Source organism: Brachycentrus maculatus, unplaced genomic scaffold, assembly GCF_059751285.1.
Source record: "Brachycentrus maculatus isolate JH-2025_06_01 unplaced genomic scaffold, ASM5975128v1 h1tg000266l, whole genome shotgun sequence".
NCBI classification, from domain to species: Eukaryota; Metazoa; Arthropoda; class Insecta; order Trichoptera; family Brachycentridae; genus Brachycentrus; species Brachycentrus maculatus.
In genome coordinates this window covers 816,812-837,477 of record NW_028281017.1, presented here as the reverse complement: position 1 = coordinate 837,477, position 20,666 = coordinate 816,812, and the positions used below count along the sequence as shown (strand labels likewise).

Genomic DNA, 20,666 nt, shown 5'->3' with positions numbered 1-20,666 from the left:
CAAAAAGGGCAATCCGTTTTCCCACGGTTTTAGGGTCCTTTCGCACGGAACACTTGTACATTACCGGCGCTGGAAGTATGAACAGTTTTAACAAGTGGGTGCGACCTTTGCTTGTTAGAGCCATAGCATTAATTGTAGTCTCTTTGTTTGCGAATTTAATTAAGGTGTTTTTGCTCGCAACACTAAAACAGTCGTATTATTTTTATGGATTACTCAGATGTTCATGATAATGACTTAATCCAATTGTGAAGATGTTCTATGGATGCTTGTTTATTTATATATATATATATATAAATATATATATATATATATATATATATATATATATATATATATATATATATATATATATATATATATATATATATATATATATATATATATATATATATATATATATATATATAAACATGTATATATTGGAAAGGAAATTGAGGTTTATATAGTTGTGAGTCTTTAAAAAAAATATATCTTAGTAAGTATACAGTTTTTAAAATGCCATGTTCATTGATATATATATTTATATATATATATATATATATATATATATATATATATATATATATATATATATATATATATATATATATATATATATATATATATATATATATATATATATATATATATATATATATATATATATATATATATATATATATATATATATATATATATATATATATAAATTATATATAAATATAAATTATATTTTAAAAAAATCGCACCATTTTAAATGTTTTCAAATGCTTTTTCATAAATCAGGGTTGTCTCCACAAAGGAGTTTTTTTTGACGTCTTAACAGATTATTTAGGAAAAATAAAATATCTGGTTATAATGTAAGTTGCATAAAAAAAATTAAATGATGTTTAAAACCTTTCTCAGTATGTATGTATCCAAATAAAAGGGTTTCTGCTAAATAAAAGCTTTCGAATTCGAACCGTAGATGGCTCTAGTATACTGACGTGTAGTGTCATGAGGTAATAATGGTCATGGGTAGAATGGCGAATGTTGCACGTGTGTATATTTAAGCACTCAACCAGCCTATGACATGTCTAAGCTCTGTTAATGCCTAGACTAACATGGCCTTCTTCATTTATGTTGAGATGTCATAAAAAATGTATTTAAATTTTTAATTCATTATGACTACCATTAACAGTTGATTCTTCATTCAATTACAAAAAATACAGGTATTTAAAAAATATTCGTTGTATAAAAGTTACATTCGGACTTTAGCGCACTTCCTTCTTAAACATTTTTACAACCTGTTGTCTGGATGCGAAATAAATACAGGGGGATATATTAAAAAAAATACTTATATCTTTTCATTATGATTTAATATAATATATTTTCTGGCGTTAGAAGCTTTGTGTGGTAACAGATGATTAGACACACTATACTGTATCTATGGCCGGAGCTTACCGGATGTGGCAAACTTTTATGATGCGTCTCTACTGGGATTAATATTACACATTTTACAGCTCAAAATCTCGGAATTCGACCGCATCTGTATACGGTGTTCGCTCTTATGAGACACCCATTATGGAATTTTTTAATTTTATTTACCTAGCTTCCAAGTGACTCTGAAATCTAGCGACGGCTAATGCAACGCCGCTTATCACGGCCCTTCTTATGCTTCATCTTACTCGTGAATCGGTTTTTATTTTCATTTTTTTAAAAGTGAAATATTTTTATTATTTACACAAATATTTATATTTTATACTATTTCTATGAGCCTAAGCGGCTCATTATTAGAAATAGGTATCAAATTGTGGTAGAGTGGGTTCACTAATCACGGGACCACAACCCGACAGAAACAGATTTACTGTTTATGTTTAAAGCTAGTATAATTTCTTGTAATTCACGAGTGAAAATTCTTGACAAAACATAAAAATTATTATGGAATCGTGATTTTTATCTTTTGATTTTTTGATTTTACCCTTATGCGCATTTGATATAGATTATCATGCTGCTTCCCCGCAAGGCTAGGCAGATAGGATAGAACGCGTATCACTCTGTCTTTTCACAAACAATCGTCACCTCTTTTTTTTGTGTTGTAAAAATAAGTTTATCTCGAAGCATATTGTAGTCATACAGGAGAAAGTGACCAAGTGCATTTTTTACAAAAACGTGATCATTGACTATTTGATATCTTACTAGCTTAATGTTGCCCTGAAAAAGTCACAAAGGATTTTAAAAATGGAAGTATAATATATTGGCTTGTTAAAAATTACTAACTGCATTAATGTTTATTTTGTTGCCAAGCAAAAGTGACCTAAATGGCCCTCCTGAACATTTTACGTTTTGTAAGTTGGTCACTTTCTCCTGTACGACTACGATATATTCTTCAAAAATATCTAAATTCCTATTAATATTCTAAAACAATTGTGCGCAGACAGGACGTCTGAATTCGTAAGTTAGAGATCTTTATTAACCCATTCGCTTCTGTGAACAACACAAGCGCAATAATTGCTAGCAAGATCATAATTTGTTGGCATTATCCCCTAGCGGTGTCCACTGTCTTCCCTGGTTTCGGGCATGTCCGAATCGTCCTTTGTCTACTTTGCCCACAATAGGCCCTAAAGTCCGGGTCTGGATTATGATTGAGAGTGACAGCTATGCCGCCCGCCCTGACGAAGGTGAGAGACACAATGACAGCCGGTGACAGATGTGCGATTTGAGGAGAACATTTTTTTTCTGTGCATTTTTAACACTCACCGTATTCATTTCAATTCGTCAAGTGAGGTAGGTACTATTATTACTTATTTTTTAACGTCAAACATGTTTGAAAATATGTACATATGGAATTCTGGGCATTTATGGGGCTAACGACTGTCATAGGCTGGTTTAAGTGATCACTTTATATTTCAAGCGTAACATTTACTAAGTTTGTATGGAGCTTACGACCCATCATAGGCTAGTTTAAGTGATTTTAAGTTTGGTAAATACCAAACCATATTATTAATTGATTCGGCATGAACTTTGTGCAATAAAATGTGGATTATTGAAAAAATTAAACACGTGTATAATACTACTTGATGAGTTTTATTTCATATTATTTTTTGACATCTCATCAAAGATGAAGAAGAATATGGAAGTCTGGGCATTTACGGGGCTTACGACCGTCATAGGCTGGTTTAAGTGATCACTTTACACACGTGTAACATTCACCAATTCTACCCATTATTGACAACCACACTACTCAAATTCTTGGAAGTTCTATATATATGAACCAATTTAGAAACTTTGTTCTTGAATCACTAGAACTTCACTAGAGACATCTATTGGTGAGATCTAGTTTTATTTCAATTAAATATCCTCAAAGAATGAACAAAAATCGACTTCATGATCTATAAACCTTATATAGAATAAGCGTGGTAAATATAATAATAAATGTAACTACCATCTAAAAAAATCTTCTGGGAATCGAACCTGATACCGTCATAGCGGTAGTCTAAAACTGAACTACTATGGAATGGACTAATAATTAGCCAAAAATATTATTTTTATTATTCAATATTTTGGTACAAAGGTATTCCGCTTCTCAGATTTACCTGACCCAATAAATCACAGAGGATGCCTATGCAGACAACAGACAGCCTTTGCAAGAGGTCCTATCGGACACGGGTGACAAACGTTTTACACCCCATTCAGATGGCACCGCAAAATGATATTTTATGTGGCGATGGTGTTGAATACCTCCGTCCCTGGTAGCTACCCAGTGCCGCCGCACACGCTCCAGCTCCTTGAACGCGATTCCGCGCAGGGCGGCTCGTGGGGATGATAATTACATGTAAATTCTTCACTCGGTAAATAGTTAAACAGTTGTTAGTGCTTTGCAGTTAGGGTATTAATGAATAGATTAGAATATTATTTTTTGACATCTCATCAAAGATGAAGAAGAATATGGAAGTCTGGGCATTTACGGGGCTTACGACCGTCATAGGCTGGTTAAAGTGATCACTTTACACACGTGTAACATTCACCAATTCTACCCATTATTGACAACCACACTACTCAAATTCTTGGAAGTTCTATATATATGAACCAATTTAGAAACCTTGTTCATGAATCACTAGAACTTCACTAGAGACATCTATTGGTGAGATGTAAAGAAGCTTTTTATTAAGCAGAAACTCTTATATTAGTATGTGAGATCCGAATCCTGGATTATAATCACACACATGAGAAACGCCAGAGAATACCATTTTCATTTTTATTATTAAGCTTATAATTTGACCAGATAATTTTAATAATTTTAATTTTAATAATTTTAATTTGACCAGATAATTTAGATTTTGTGAACATTATTTGGACACACTCAAAATGTTGTAAACAGATTAGAATATGTCGCTCTACAAGTTTTAGATTATGGTAAATGGCAATGTGTTTTAATGCTGTGTTGGAGGTCTCGAGTTCGATTCCCTATTGAAAATAGTATTAGAAAATAAATAATAACGGAGTCAAGATTATTATTATGTCTCTTGCTATTGCAAATGATAAATATTAATGCCCCAACCAGAAACACGAGAAACCGTAATATATTTTATTGTAATAACAGCCGGACAGTGTCTGGATTCAATAGTCTTATAAAATATAAGTTTCTGATTAGCCCACACTAGATTATCCTCCTGTTCCAACACAGATTGAAATAAAGCATCTTTACTTAGTAAGAAAGATCAAAAAGCTGTGTCGTATCTGACTTCATAAAAATTATGGGGGTCCCCAACAAACAAATGATTTTATATAATCAGGAATTCTAGCTTGTAAAATTGTTAAGTTTTAGTGCGATTTAATTATTTCATATTGGTTTAACACCGGTTTGGTCACGTTTAGTCACAACTTTAATTAAGATTTCGATAGAATACAGTAAAAAGTACAGATCTGCATTTAAATGACTTTTTTGTGCAATATTGGAAATATAACCTTTTGGTGAGGACCTTTACAATTTTCTCACATTGAAATGTTACAAATAAATATCGTAAAATGTAAACTCAATGAGGGCGCATTATAGTATTTTATCATTTGTTATTATATAAATGATGAAATAATTAAACAAATAACAACTAGTGCATGTTTAACCTCGGCTCGTGACGCAGGTTTGTGCTGAAACGTTTAGTGCATGTCGACCAAAATCGCATGTGTTAAACATTTTGTGTAGTTTTAAGTGTGTAAATGCTGCTATGGTGGTGAAGGGTTGTATTATTTGCATGCTGTAGTAGTGATTGTCCTGACGAAGAGGCGGGTACGTCTCGAAACCGGTAGACATAAAAACCTCGGTGAGTGGTTATTTACTAATATTTTCAACATTTTTGTAAAAAAAATGAATAAGTTAAAATGACAAAGTAAATATTATTTTTTGACATCTCATCAAAGATGAAGAAGAATATGGAAGTCTGGGCATTTGCGGGGCTGACGACCGTCATAGGCTGGCTTAAGTGATCACTTTACGCACGTGTAAAAAAATTAATATGAAAATAACTCCTATAATTGTAGATAATCCCGATTTTGTGAACAAGTATTTGGACACATTCAAAATGTTGTAAACAAAGTTAATACTTTAAATATGAATAATATTGAGAATATAAATAACAACGTTTTACTTAAAACGTGTTTTTTTTTACAAACATTAAGTACACCCCTGTATTTTGTGTATTGGTATAAGAAGCTGTGATGTATAGCACAAATGTCGGCTTATTATCCATCACACACCTTTATGTCGGACTTACGACAAAAAGTTATGTCTGTATTTATTTTCATTGTGTCACTATTAACTTTTAGTGTGCTTCAGTGCTTCTCGGCAACAATGGAATTCTTACCTACAGGAGTTGGTAGGACTCAAAAGGGGAATAAAACACATTCGGTAGGAAGCTGCTTTCATTTGATTAAATACATTGCGGTGTCCTTTGTGGATTGGCCCTTGTAAAAAAATATTTGTTTTTTTATTTTTATTTTTAACACACTATCTGCGGGCGGATTCGCACTCATAATAGACATAAACATCTCTGAAAAGAAGTGATAACGTATAACCATACTGAGATGATCTCATATCATCGATATGAGATCAAACGATGCCGCAAAAGTCATGCGTAAATTAACTTACACGCAATTTATGATGAGGAATGTGACAAGGTAAAATTACCCTTCCCGCCGAACACTAACAGTCGAGTGAAAGGGTAAAATTACCCTTCCCGCAGATAATGTGACATAAATTGTATACATTTATTTGAATCACAATTATAAAAATCTTTAAAACAATTTTTTGCAGAGACCCACCAAGCCACCTTATGTGTCTTGTGGGTAGAGTTCTTTTTTAATATATTTTTTATTGTTTTTAACGATTTTAACCTAATATACACACAAAAAGAGAGAAAAAAAAAATTTGTTACAATTTTCATAGATTTCACTCATGGTTTTTTACCCATTACTTTATTTTGCCTTTGTTCCATATTTTGTTTTGTCCTCTAACCTCCTAGTAATTACAGTTTAAACATTTTAAAACAATCTTTTCAAATATTTATTAAAAAATACTAGTAGATAGGTACTTCTGTATTTTTAATTTAAGTTTTACTTAGTAAATATCACTATTTCTTAAAATCTATTGTGACGCGTGTATTTTATTTACATTATTTTACATTATTTTCAAGCACCGTATGTGAAGTTAATTATAAATCTTAATGTTGGGTCCTTTGTAACGTTGAAGGTTAAAGAGCTTTCTTCTTCTCTTTCATGTAACGAAATGTGCCTAATAAACGTGACGTGTTCTTGAAAGAAGTTTGGCTTCAAAAATAATTTGAGTAGAAAATCGACTTAACGTAGCAAAGTAAATATAATCCAATTTATTTTCGTACAATCTCTTCGGGAGTTAGGAACTAATTTTTAAATTTCTCGCTTTGTAAATATGCTAAAATAATAAAGAATATTTTGAAGGGGATGACTGAATGAATTTACCCCTATTTTTTAAAGTAATAATTTCTTTCACCCCTCTTAGTTTGGACTTTTCCTTATTCTAATATTATTAATCCACCCCTCGAATATAAAACTTTAACTAATTTGCGTAATTTAAAATGTTTTCTGGAATTTTACTCCAGTGAATTTATTGAATTAGAAGAATTGATCAAAAAAGTTTTTTTTCTCCTTTGTAGTGTAGTAGTTAGGACTTTCAACTGCTATGCACATGATTTCAGGTTAGCGTTTACCTATTTTAGTAAAAATTTACAACTTTTATTTTGTAACTTGCTTTAAAATATTTGATCTTTATGTTCTTTGCATAGCTGAATTCAAAAATGAAATCAAAAAAATGTAGCACGTCAGATATTTTAGTTATGGGTATTATGTTGTTTTAATATAAAGGTTCATCTATGCACCATTTTTTTAATTCTGATATTAGCTAAAGTTTATCTTATAATTTATATAAAAATGTATTCATATTCATGATTAATAAGTAAATGTATTTCCACTTTTACTCCATGGTTATCAAAACATTTTTTTAATTACTTAGACTAAAACATGTCAAGATACCAACTATTATTACAGTTTCAACTTATGGGGTACAAACAATAATATGACCGTAACATGAAAACTAAACACGATACGAGCTTGTCGCCATATAGACTTTGAATAAAAACGATTAACTAAGTCCAAATCAGTTTACAAAATTCCAGTTACAAAATCATTATTGGCCAGTGTAATTTGAGCTTATTTTTTCAGAAAAATGTATATAAGACTGTTTTTTGTTGTTTTTAATAAATACGAGTACTTGTTATTAATATAACCAATATTGAGTTACAGTGGAACTTCGGATAACGAGCATAATTCGTTCCAGAACCTTACTTGTTAAGCGAAACATTTTTTGTTTTGACTGGCGTGGAAGTCCCGGCTCACAGGTGAATGTCGTTAAAAAGGAACTCGCCCTTTCTCTGTAACTCATATTGCGAAATGTCACTCGTTTAGGGAACAATTTTTCACATTTTTCTGCTCGTTATACGAATTTTTCGTTATAAAAGGTTCCACTGTATTTACACCAAGCTTTTTTATAGAATATGGTCGTAAGCCCTGTAAATGCATCATATTCTTCGACATCTATGTTGAGAGATAGATATGAATAAAAATATCGTCATATAAACCATTTTTCAACGCAGTCAAAATGCAATCTTACAGACAAACGTGTGGCATAACGATGTTTGAAAGATGGAATGTACCAAATAATTTTGTCTAGTCTCCCAAAAGTCTGATGATGTTGGTAAGGACGGATAAAAATAAATGAATGTGGAAAAGTTATATACTTAATGTTTTATTATATATTAAGCAGTTCCACCAAGAGATGTCAGTACAAAACTAAAAATTTCGCTTATATCTTTACTTTTTATGAAAAAGATAAAAAGTGATTTTATGCGTTTTCATATGCCTGCCATCTGTCGATTAATTGGCAAAGTAGAATTGCATTTTCACTATCATTGTGCTACTTGTAAGTATATTGTATATTTTATACAGCAAATTAATCACGCGCACAAAATACGAATATATTAATCGGTGGTCAAAAAAATACACAAAAATATAAGTAAATTCCGAATCAAATTTCAAGTACGTATAATTATTTAAAAATCACTAGTTTTACCTTAAAGGTTTTTTTTAACGGCATATGATAAATGTTAAAATGGTGATATAGAGTTAAAACAAAAAATAAATAATGGTGAATTTGGCACGTGTGTAAAGTGATCACGTAATTAGCTTACCATAGAACAGGTCATAAGCCCTATAAATACCCAGACGTCCATATTCTTTTTCAACTATATCGAGATGTCATTTGAAAAAAAACCAAAACTCCTAAGTGAAGAAAACCCAGTATTTAGACTCATTCAAAGTGTTGCAAATTTATAATTTTATTTATTTATTAAAAATATAAATGAATACCCCCCACACTAAGTGTCGTTTTGTGTTTTGTCGGCGGAGCTCTTTTTATTATTTATTTGATTATTTAATAAAATATACACAAAAAAAGTTTTACAACATAAACTCTGTTTAAACAATATTAACAATTTTTTTTTTCAATGGTGCATAGGGCACTCATATAAACGCAGTGTTATCTTGATCGTTTACACATGAAGGAAAGGTGATCAGCCCTCCGCTTCAGGTACCAGTCCAGGGTAATATTGAATAAATATGACAGTAAAAAAATAACTTATATTTATTTGACCCCCCTTGGGAATCGAACCCGGGACCTCCAGAACGGTAGCCGAGCGTGCTTACCATTACACTACGGAGGCGGACGAATTAATCAATATTATGATAACAATAATTAATTTTATAAAATATATTATTTTATTACAAAATGAGCTTTGGTGGAAAAATCCCTAGCATTTATTAATTATTCTCATAATTCTATATTGATCAGATATTTATTATTGAAAAATAATACTCATTATTTGAGATTTTATTGAAATTGACAAATAGAAGATTAAGCACGTTTACTCATCACATAAAAAAGGGTAACAAAAACATTAAGACGCATTTTGTGATGTTTCCCAATAAAACGTAAATTTCTCTGGGTTTTCCGCTTTTTTGTATTCTGTATAATTTTAAGGCTTTTCAAAGAGATCACAGAAATGAAATCGAATAATATTTATTATAACTTTTTAATTTTTTAGTATGAAAAATAATTTCTTGAATGTTTTTCGCAGATACTTTGTGGCACATTTTATAAGCTTTATAAAATAAAAATAAAAACATTATTTTAACCGCTTTTTATTGGTATACTTTTTCCAACCGTTTTCGACAAGAACCTTGTCATCATCAAGGCTTATGTACTAATTCTAAAACAAAGTCGTTTTATATTATAAAGTTTGAAAAATAAGTCGCCAAGAACCTGACAAACATTTCAAAAGGTGTCGACTAGTTAAAAAAAACTGAACTCAACTGGCCAAAGAAACATACATATAACTTCTGAAATTTGAGTAGATCTTTAAAAATAAATTTCAACAAAAAAATCTCAAACTTCCTAAATCATTTCCACCATCTCTTTTTCTCCAATTGAATCCCATTGAAGCGCCCTTGAGGTAGTACTTTACAAAAATGTTATTATTTTGCGTCTACGAACTTTTAGGATGCCCTCGTTAGTGAACACTGATGAGTCAACATTTAATAAGCGGAAATCGTTGTGAATAACGAGTTGACACGTTGATCAATTTGTGATGATTTAGTTCAAACTCTACCTGTAGTGGAAGCAGACATCCGAGATCCTATCACAATATGGGTGTTAAATCAAAATTCTGTATTACCAAATTTTGTTGGTTTTTCCTGCTGACGTATTTGGTGACATTCACAGCATCTCTGAATGGTATGTAAAATATTTATTTAAATATTTTATATGTAAATTATTGTTTCTGTTGATTGCCATATCTAAAATTGTATTGGAATTACAATAATCAACCTCAAACTTTGATCAAAATAAATCAATATGATATGATAAAGTATATAATACCATCTAAATCATAAAACTAACTAACCATCAGGCCGCTTTCTGCAGAGGTAAGCAGAGAGAATGAACGCCACACCAAATATAACCAATAATAAATTAGTGGTTAAAACAAAGTTGTTTAATTTTATAAAGAACATGACTTGTGCCACAAAGTACCTGCGAAAAATATTAAAAAAATGTATTGTAAAGTACTATGCATGTATTGTATTAAGAATTTCCAGGCTAATCCGAACATTTCCAAATCCGAACAGGTCGCATCCAGATACTTGTATATAATTTTTATATTATTTTTTGACATCTCATCAAAGATGAAGAAGAATATGGAAGTCTGGGCATTTACGGGGCTTACGACCATCATAGGCTGGTTTAAGTGATCACTTTACACACGTGTAACATTCACCAATTCTACCCATTATTGACAACCACACTACTCAAATTCTTGGAAGTTCAATATATTTGAACCAATTTAGAAACCTTGTTCATGAATCACTAGAACTTCACTAGAGACATCTAGTGCCCCGTAAATGCCCAGACTTCCATATTCTTCTTCATCTTTGATGAGATGTCAAAAGATAATATGAAAGTAACTCCTGTAATTGGAGATAATCCAGATTTTGTGAACAAGTATTTGGACACACTCAAAATGTTGTATATAATTTTTATATGAAAATTTTGCAAATACATATTTCAATTTTAGATACAACACCAGTGTGCGAGGATAATGAAGAATACTCCGCATGTGCCAGTGCATGCCAGCCAACATGCTCCAATCCTAGCACGAAAGCTTGCAACTTCATGTGTGAAGAGGCTTGCATCTGCAAAACAGGCTACCTGCGAAATAACTCCACAGGGAAATGTGTCCCGAAGAGCCAGTGCTAGAAAAAACCAATGAAAAATTACGTTTTTTAAACTTTACATATCGCTCACTCCTTTCAACAACGTCTTAAATAAAAAAAACTTGATTTTTCAGGAGATCGTTTTTAAAGTTTAAAAATATAATACAATGTATTAAACATAAATATCAAGCCACTTATTGAACTTTTTACTGTGCAACAGATCTTTTTAGGCAAAATCTGAAGGTTTTTTCTCCATTTGAAATATATTTAATTAATTAAAAAAAAACTATTTCTTTAAAATGCAAAAACAACAATTTCTGCCCTGTAGCGGGTAAATCTTAAGTTAAAAATATGCCGCTTTTGCTGGGATATGGTAAATTTTCTGGGCATTTCGAAAACATGCACCACTGAAAATTAGCGATTTTTGATATATGACGTTGTTGAAAGGAGTGAGCGATATGTGGAGTTCCCCACCAAAAAGTTACATTTCCAATATTGCACAAAAAACTTTTAAATGCAAATCTGTTTTGTTTACTGTATCCTATCGAAATCTTAATTAAAATTGCGACAAACGTGACCAGTCCTGTGTTAAACGTACTAATGTGTTAATCGTATAAAAACGTGACAATTTTACAAGTTAGAACTCCTGATTACAATATAATGGAAATGTAACGTTTTGGTGAGGACCTCCACTTATAAAATAATAAATAAAATAAAATTGAAACTTTGGCAGATGGTGGTGCCATCTCTCTTCTCAAAATATATATGTGAACTAATTCTGAATGGTCTCACCTGTGTACAAATGGAAAAAGCTGTTTGCTTTTAAAAAATCACAAATATAAAAGATCAAACTAACTGAAAATATATTTTATAAATAATTGATTATTTGTGTAAAAATGTAACTTTTAATGTTATATTTTTATACGTATGTACATGACAGTTTGTTTAGATTACTTTTATGTAAAAACCTGTAATTTAAATTATATGTTTTTAATTTCATTATATTTAGTTATTTTTTGTAAATATTCTATTGGTTATTGAATAAATAAATAAATATCAACTATTTTGGTTATTTGAGTAAGCCACAGTCAAATAATTTAGTTATAACATAAATTTATGACTGGCCAGGAAATGCACGTTATTATGGTTTATTATATTGCGAAATAATAAGGGGTAAATTTGAAATACATAGTTTATTATTTGGAAAAAATTGCCCATCGAAGGTTTATTGAAAGGACCAAATATTCAACGACTGGGTAAAAACAAAACCCTCATGAATAAACTGAATCCCCCATTCACACGGTGTATACTTTCTACGCGATACCGTGTACAAAAAAGTGGTAAAAAGTACACATATGAGTGCAAATAAAAATATAGTGGATTGTATTAAAATTCAATTAAGAATATCCAAAAATTAATTAATTGAAATTAGAAAAAGATGTTTACATCACAAATTTCTCAACTGATATCGAATAAAAACGATAAAAAAAAAAGAATGCTATTGTATATGGATTTATCCTACCTGTGATATCCAAGGACCTGGGTCAGATGGAAATGTTCTCATTTGATATTCACTGATTTTTTATTCAGGTCGAGTACAATAAAATAAAATTATAGTATGTAACTTTATCTTATTAACAACATTTTGAGTGTGTCCAAATACTTGTTCACAAAATCTGGATTATCTCCAATTGCAGGAGTTATTTTCATATTATTTTTGACATCTCATCAAAGATGAAGAAGTATATGGAGATCTGGGCATTTACGGGGCTGACGACCGTCATCGGCTGGTTTAAGTGATCACTTTACACACGTGTAACATTCACCAATTCTACCCATTATTGACAACCAATTATCTTATTAAACACAAATAAAAACAATTATTTTATCAAAAATGTTTATCAATGATAAAATTTAGATAATAGTTATAATTTTTATCACTATCAGTTTATGTATTTGATTAATAAAACAATTCGATTTTATTCTTCAAAGAGGTAAGTCAATTTCAATTAATATTATAGGTGTCTGAACTTGATATGAAGATCGGTCGTTGTTATAAGAAGAAACATGAAAGTCGTGGCATTGGCTGGCTTAGGTCATCATTTTAAAAACTTATTTTTACATAAATTTTAGTAATATACGCATATTATCACTCCCCGATATTTTAATCTACCAGTTTCGAGACGAACCCGTCTCTTCGTCAGGACAATTACTACATCAGCATGCAAATAATAATACACGTCACGACCATAGCACTATTCACACACTTTTTTAAATAATATTTCTCTTTGCCTAGTTTGTAATGGACTTATTGCATTGTCAGTTTATATATCTTAAAAATAATAATGAATGTGTGTAGTAAATAATACTTGAATAAGGTTGATTGCTGAAAACAATACGATATATACAATACAAAACATGCAATTGATTCAATTTATTGTTTCGGCATCAACTCTGTGGTAAGACATGTTACAATGATTAAAGAAAATACTTGTTTTTAACACTTGAGTTTTATTATAGACTACATGTTTCAGAAGTTAAACTTCCATCATTCAGGTCTGTATAATAACTAAAATATAAAATATAAAATTGTTCTATAAATAAGGAGAGGGGAAAGTAAGGGGAAGGGGTTAGTCAAGGGGCGGAGTTTGAAAACAAAGGAAAAATGGAAAGCAAAGGTGAAGAATTTTGAAATAATATATTATTCAATAAATTATTATTAGAATTTAGGTTTTTATGGATTTCTAAATTTTCAAAATAATTCATAATTTGGCCTTTATATGGAACAAGGTGTATTATTTATAGAACATAAGATGTCCTTATTTATAGAACAATTTTATATTTTATATTTTAGTTATTATACAGACCTGAATGATGGAAGTTTAACTTCTGAAACATGTAGTCTATAATAAAACTCAAGTGTTAAAAACAAGTGTTTTCTTTAATCATTGCAATTGATTCAGCATCTATATTTGTCACATAGTTCATTTACTTGTCTTATTCGTCTTGTCATATGTTTTAAACAAGACACCACTAAATCTGATAGATCATTATGAACCTCATCAAATATTGTCAACTGCATACATTCTTTTGCACATTCTGTTTCATTTTGACGGACATCTTGTGAAGACGTCTCATCACATTCACAAATAGGCTTTTGTCTTATATTAAAACGGAAGAGATATTTTCGAAATGCTCCATGATTCGTAAAAATTTGGGCGATTTTGGTCCACCCGAGGACCAACATGCACTAAGAATTGTAGAACGACATGCACTAACATGCAATTGTGTAACATTCACTATTCCGCCCACTATTGAGCATCCAATGTTGTTGATGGTTTTCATTCTTATGCTAGTTCTTATTTGATAGATTTTCAAGAATGACTAAAGGCAGCGCCTTCAGTTGAGATTTTTTTAGAGAAAATTGTTCATAATACCAGTATATTGAGTATGCAAATTTTTGCTCATAAATCCTTAATTTGTAAATCAAAATTGGATTTTTTTTAGATAATGAGGTCAGTTTTTCTGCTGGTGTTATGTTTAGCATACGTGACTTGCGAGGTCACGAGGTATGATGGCTTCAAAGTGTTCCGGGTTACTCCGGAGACTGAAGATCAGGTCAGAATCCTGGCCTCTCTTCAACAGGAAGCCAGCGACTTTGACTTCTGGAGTGAAGTTGGCAGAATCGGACATCCGGTCGATGTAATGGTTCCACCAGCAAGTATGGAAGCTTTCACCAAGATGGGAATGAAGATGGAAGTTTTCATTGATGATGTTCAAAAGTAAGTTGATATTTTCAAAGAATATTTTTAATCCAGTTTATATTATCACAAAAATTCATTAAAAAATAATAATATTAAGTGATAATTTTAAAAATATATAAATAAATTACTTAATTATGATTGATAAATGTTACGTCGAGTTATCAACTCCATTACATATTTTTTATATAATCTAAAGTAATTAACGAAGCAGATATTCATTGTTTTCAAAATGATTTTTCAGAAAGTCATCGTAATTAAATAAATCATTAAAATATTTCATAATTAGCAACAAACAAAACATATCAATATAATTGATCCATAATTTTGAGTGTGACCAAATCGTTGATCATAAATCTGGGTTTTTCCACTTAAGAGTTATTTTTATATTGACATTTTAACATACACGAAGAAAAATGTGGTAGATGGGTATTAACATGGCTAAAGACATCCCATAGGCTGGTTTAAGTCATCACTTTTTATACATGTGTGACATTTACCATTCTACCCATGATTGACGTCTATATTATCGAAGCGGGATTCTTCTACACATTTAACAAGAGTCTTCTTGCTTACTTATTAATTTTTTTTTAAATGTAAACGCCTTAAATGTTAGTTTGTAATGTATATATTAATTATTAAATAAAATTGAATTGAATTACTCCAATATTTTTAATTAATATCTCATATTTATCGTTTTTTATCTTCGACTTGTCAAATTCGTTTCTTCCTCTTCTAAATTTAACCAAATTTTTTTTCTGTAGAAAAATCGACCAAGACCTACCTCCAGTATCCTCAAGTCCAATCAAAGGTCAAAAAGCGGACATGACTTGGACCAGCTATTACAACCTGGCTAACATCTACGCCTGGCTGGACGACCTGGTTGCTGACAACCCTTCGAAGGTTTCCGCCCTCAACATTGGTCAATCGTACGAAGGAAGGGAGATCAAAGGGATCAAGATTTCCTTCAAAACGGGCAGAAGGGCCGTTTACATTGAAGGAGGATTGCACGCGAGGGAGTGGATTACTCCAGCAACCAGCACATATCTTATAAACGAAATCTTGTCTAGCAATGATGCTACCTTTAGGAAGATTGCAGAGAACTTTGATTGGTATATTGTACCAGTTGCCAACCCTGATGGATATGCCTTCAGTCACACTAATGTAAGAAGCGATACTGTTTTAATATTTTTTTTTCTTGTACCTACTTAGTGTCATGATTATGATCAAACTAGACGATCTGGGTTAGGAAATGCAATTCCAGAATTTCTGGATCCCGATGGCTTTACAATTTCAAATCTTTTATTATATAATTGGAAGATATTTACCATACCATTGGTAAACCAAAGATGTTCAAAGGAGCTATGGCTTCAGTGATTTGTTATTATTCCATCCCAAAAATGGTATTTACCATTTCAATAAGTGATCAGAATTTTAAATATTTTTAAATGGGAGTTGTAATTATTATTTACCTTGCTTGTATCGTGAAGGATTTGAAGTGGATTTTTGTATCTTCTAGCATTTTTTTTTATATTGTGGTTTACAGACAAGACTTTGGCGTAAAAACAGGACTCCTTATTCCCTCTGCTTTGGCGCAGATATGAACAGAAACTGGGATGTTTTCTGGGGAAGTAAGTATAAACATTTGTCCATCTTAAATTATGCTTGTAAAATTAATTTTACCAAAAACAATTCAAAACAAGACGAAAGTATTTAGATTATTTCCATTTTAAAATAGTTTATGGGTCAGGAGTTGATTCATAATTCTGCTGATCTATGTGAAAGAATGATATTGACCATAATTTTAAAATTTTGAATTTTAAACATATTACTAGAATGGCTCACAGCGTTGTCTCTAGTCTCGACTCGTCTGCTCTGTGGGTGACTCTTTCCTACTAAAATTATCTCTATGCTAGTTTGTAACTAACTGAGATTAGTCAGTTACGTCTGTGACAGCTTATTGGTTATTCTAATTTAATCTAATCATTCTTTGAACCCATCTCTCATTGCTGAAATGGCTTACATTGGTGCGAGTCACCGCTTGTCTTTAGATGGGTCCTTTGAACTGGAGTGGCCTTGCACGGGTTTGTAGTCACTTGTACTTTTACTATTATATCAGTCGGCTGACATAATATCAACAGTTAGACTCTCATCTTTTATTTTATTTTTCTAGGATATTTCATCTATGTTGTCATTTTAAGTTACCTGGTTTATTTTACAGCCGAAGGAACAAGCTCATCACAATGTGCTGAGACCTATGGAGGGCCCAGAGCATTTTCCGAAAAGGAAACAACCGTCTTGTCCGAGTTCCTTAAAACTATTGGATCGAATATGGATGTCTTCATCTCATTCCATTCGTATGGTCAGATGATGCTTATGCCATATGGTCATACGACCGTACATTTGGATAATTACGATGATGTGGTTTGTACACATATTTATGACTTTTCATTCTTTGTCCTTTCCAGCAGTTCTTTTAAATTGTAAGGTCCATTTAGGTTAAAATCTTAGTTTATATTTTTGGATTGTTTAATGATGAGTATCTGCCGTAAACATATATTTTTTGTTTGGTGTCGGAATTCCTAAGTGGGAAAATCCAAATTTGTGAACATGAATTTTCGTATCGATACACATCCATTTTATTATTTAATGATTTATGGAAAATGGGTACAGGTTATAGAGTTTAATTGAGAAATATTCTAATTCCTCCAACCAAACGCAGTGTACTGATTTGTGAGTAATTTAGAAGAGATGTGATTTTTGTAAGTAATTTTAAATGCTTGTTACCATGTTTTAGCAAAAGATGTTAATTATTTGACTGTGGTGAGTAATCTCTTACAGTGGATAAATAGTTATTTTTTTTTTAGATAAAGGTTGGTAGAGCTGCCATAACTGCTTTGGCTGTTAGATATAACACAGTCTACAAGGTTGGAAACACTGCAGAGACCATTTGTGAGTATAAAAAGCCAATCGTTTGTTAAAAAACATGATTTGATAATTTTTGGGTAATATATCCAAAATAAAACAAGGTTTGTTGGATTGAATTCTAAATTAATTTATTTATTTGTCAATACGTGACGCGTTTCGTCATCTTAAGACATTATCAAACTATCATTCTACCAACTGTCTGCAGTTACAATAAATATGATTTGATAATCCTCGTTTTTAACACTAATTGAGTTGTCATTTGTTTTAGACAAACACAGTGGTGGAACCATGGATTGGGTGAAACAGACTTTCAAAGTGCCTGTCGCCTTTACTTACGAAGTGAGAGATACAGGAAGCAGTGGATTCCTTCTTCCAGCCAACCAGATAATTCCCAATTGTCTCGAAGTCATGGACTCTATAGTTGCTATGTTCCAAGAAGCCGCAAGCATCGGAATAATTTCACAATATTAATAATTCTACTATTTGCTCTTATGGACTTTTTGAGCGTCTACAGAATCATAGAATTCTTTTCATTTTGAAAGTAATAATATATGACCACGTATCACATTTTAAAATGTATTTAAGTATATCAATCAGCTTATACATCTATGAAATATTTTTTCTACTTTAAAACATTCTTCATCTGCACCAAAATATTTTATTTATTAAAATAAATGTTTCTTGAATGTTTTTCGCAGATACTTTGGCACATTTTATGAACTTTATAAAATTTAACAACTTTGTTTTAACCACTTTTTTTTGGTACACTTTATCCAACCGGGTTTGACCTTACTATTTCATTGTTTTAGAATTTAGTACATCAACCCTGATGATGATAAGGTTCTTGTCATCATCAGAGTTTATTTAATTCTAAAACATCTCTACTAGACTTGTATTTCTTGAATGTTTTCGCAGATACTTTGTGGCACATTTTATAAACTTTATAAAATAAAACAACTTTGTTTTAACCACTTTTTATTGGTACACTTTATCCAACCGGGTTTGACCTTACTATTTCATTGTTTTAGAATTTAGTACATCAACCCTGATGATGATAAGGTTCTTGTCGAAACCGGTTGGATAAAGTATACCGATAAAAAGTGGCTAAAACAAAGTTGTTTTATTTTAAAAAGTTTAATTTTTTATTAATTTTTTGTTCCAAAAGAAACAAAGTATCATATAATATCACAGCGATGCATCCTTGAGATAATATTTTATAAAAACGGCTCTTTATAAAATATAAATTTTCCAAAACTATTATCGTCATGACTTAAGAACTGTTGAGATTGTAAAGATGATAACTGAGTTCCGAGTAGATTAAGCCAGTGTTTTGTTCGAGTGTCAAGTATCATCTAATATCAGGTAAAATGATCCTGGGAACTAAATTCATTCATCACTTTGTATCACTAGTTACGAGTGTAATATTACAATCACATTCTCATTCATCTTTCCCTATCGGATTTGCGGTCAGATAAGAACGGGTCATTTTTCACATGAGCAAAACCGTAGTTTGCACATGGTTACCACATATCAAAAAGATATTTTACATAATGAATAGTTATAAAGATATCGTTCAATAGACAATTTTATTGGATCTTAGGATCACAGAATTATGTTGGTTCATACCAAGTGTGTTTTTGACCAGAATTTTTCACTCAAGGATTACATAAACTTAAACTAACTAACTAACCAACCATCACGCCGCTTCCCCGCAGGGGTAGGCAGAGGGAATAGAACGCCACACCACTCTGTCTTTGTAATCATTCTTCGCCTCTTCCACGTTCATGCATCTCCTCATACATTCCCGCCGATTGTTTCAACTCCCTACCTGACCGCTTTCAAGTATTTAGCATACCTGATCTTGAAGTTTTTTCGGTCTACCTTTGCTACTTTTTCCAATTATATTCGCATCATAAATTTGTTTTACCATTCTTTCCTCACTCATTCGTTCTACATGTCCAAACCATCTCTCGACACACCTTTCTTAATTTTATCGATAATGCTTGTCTCAGCTTTGCATTCCTTCCTTATTTCACTATTCGAACATCTATCATACATCGTTTTGTCGCACATTCTTTTGAGAGATCGCATTTCGACAACATTCAGTCTACTTTCATCATTCTTTTGCCAACTCCATGTTCCATTTCCATACACTAGGGTCGGAACATGAAATTACGGTAACTTTAATCATAATAAGTACCAACATTTTGAGTGTGTCCAAATCCTTGTCCACAAATCTGGATTGGGCACAAGGGTTTAGACTCTCAAAATGTTACGAATAATAACTGTAACTGAATAATGTAACTGATCAAGTTATATGCTGAATGAAAGTTTTAAATCATGCTTTTAGGCATCTGCTGGTAAAATCTTGCATACATTTATTTTAAAAAAAATACCCTATCCCAGTGCTCCGGAACCTTTTCTCACCTACGACTAAAATTATTCCTAGTATTCCGCGGCACATTAAAAGCTAAAGTATATAGACTGTTGAAAAATTATTGAATCGTAGTAATTATTATTCGCCTCAGCTACCGTTCTGGAGGTCCCGGGTTCGATTCCCAGGGGGGTTTAATAAATCTAAGTGTTTTTTTCACTCTAATATTTATTCAATATTACACTGGACTTCCTTCATGTGTAATCGATCGAGATAATACTGCGTTTATA

At 31.4% G+C, this 20,666-nt stretch overlaps 1 protein-coding gene across 1 annotated transcript; it reads left to right on the top strand.

The window, feature by feature from the left end:
• Positions 1–14,823: 14,823 nt before the first annotated feature.
• On the top strand, positions 14,824–18,589 carry LOC148305660 (zinc carboxypeptidase-like). The gene is made up of 6 exons (XM_088266368.1): positions 14,824–15,095; positions 15,839–16,238; positions 16,621–16,705; positions 17,296–17,498; positions 17,942–18,026; positions 18,271–18,589. The coding sequence occupies exons 1-6, from the start codon at positions 14,824–14,826 to the stop codon at positions 18,471–18,473; spliced, it is 1,248 nt and encodes a 415-aa protein (XP_088122494.1). The 3' UTR covers positions 18,474–18,589.
• The last annotated feature ends 2,077 nt before the right edge of the window (positions 18,590–20,666 follow it).

What these genes read in the sequence shown, in the direction of transcription:
- LOC148305660 (XM_088266368.1), top strand. Translation starts at nt 14,824, where the DNA reads ATGAGGTCAGTTTTTCTGCTGGTGTTATGTTTAGCATACGTGACTTGC. An exon ending in CTGGGATGTTTTCTGGGGAA is followed by an intron (nt 16,706 to 17,295) that starts GTAAGTATAAAC and finishes TTTATTTTACAG; the next exon opens with CCGAAGGAACAAGCTCATCA. An exon ending in AAACACTGCAGAGACCATTT is followed by an intron (nt 18,027 to 18,270) that starts GTGAGTATAAAA and finishes CATTTGTTTTAG; the next exon opens with ACAAACACAGTGGTGGAACC.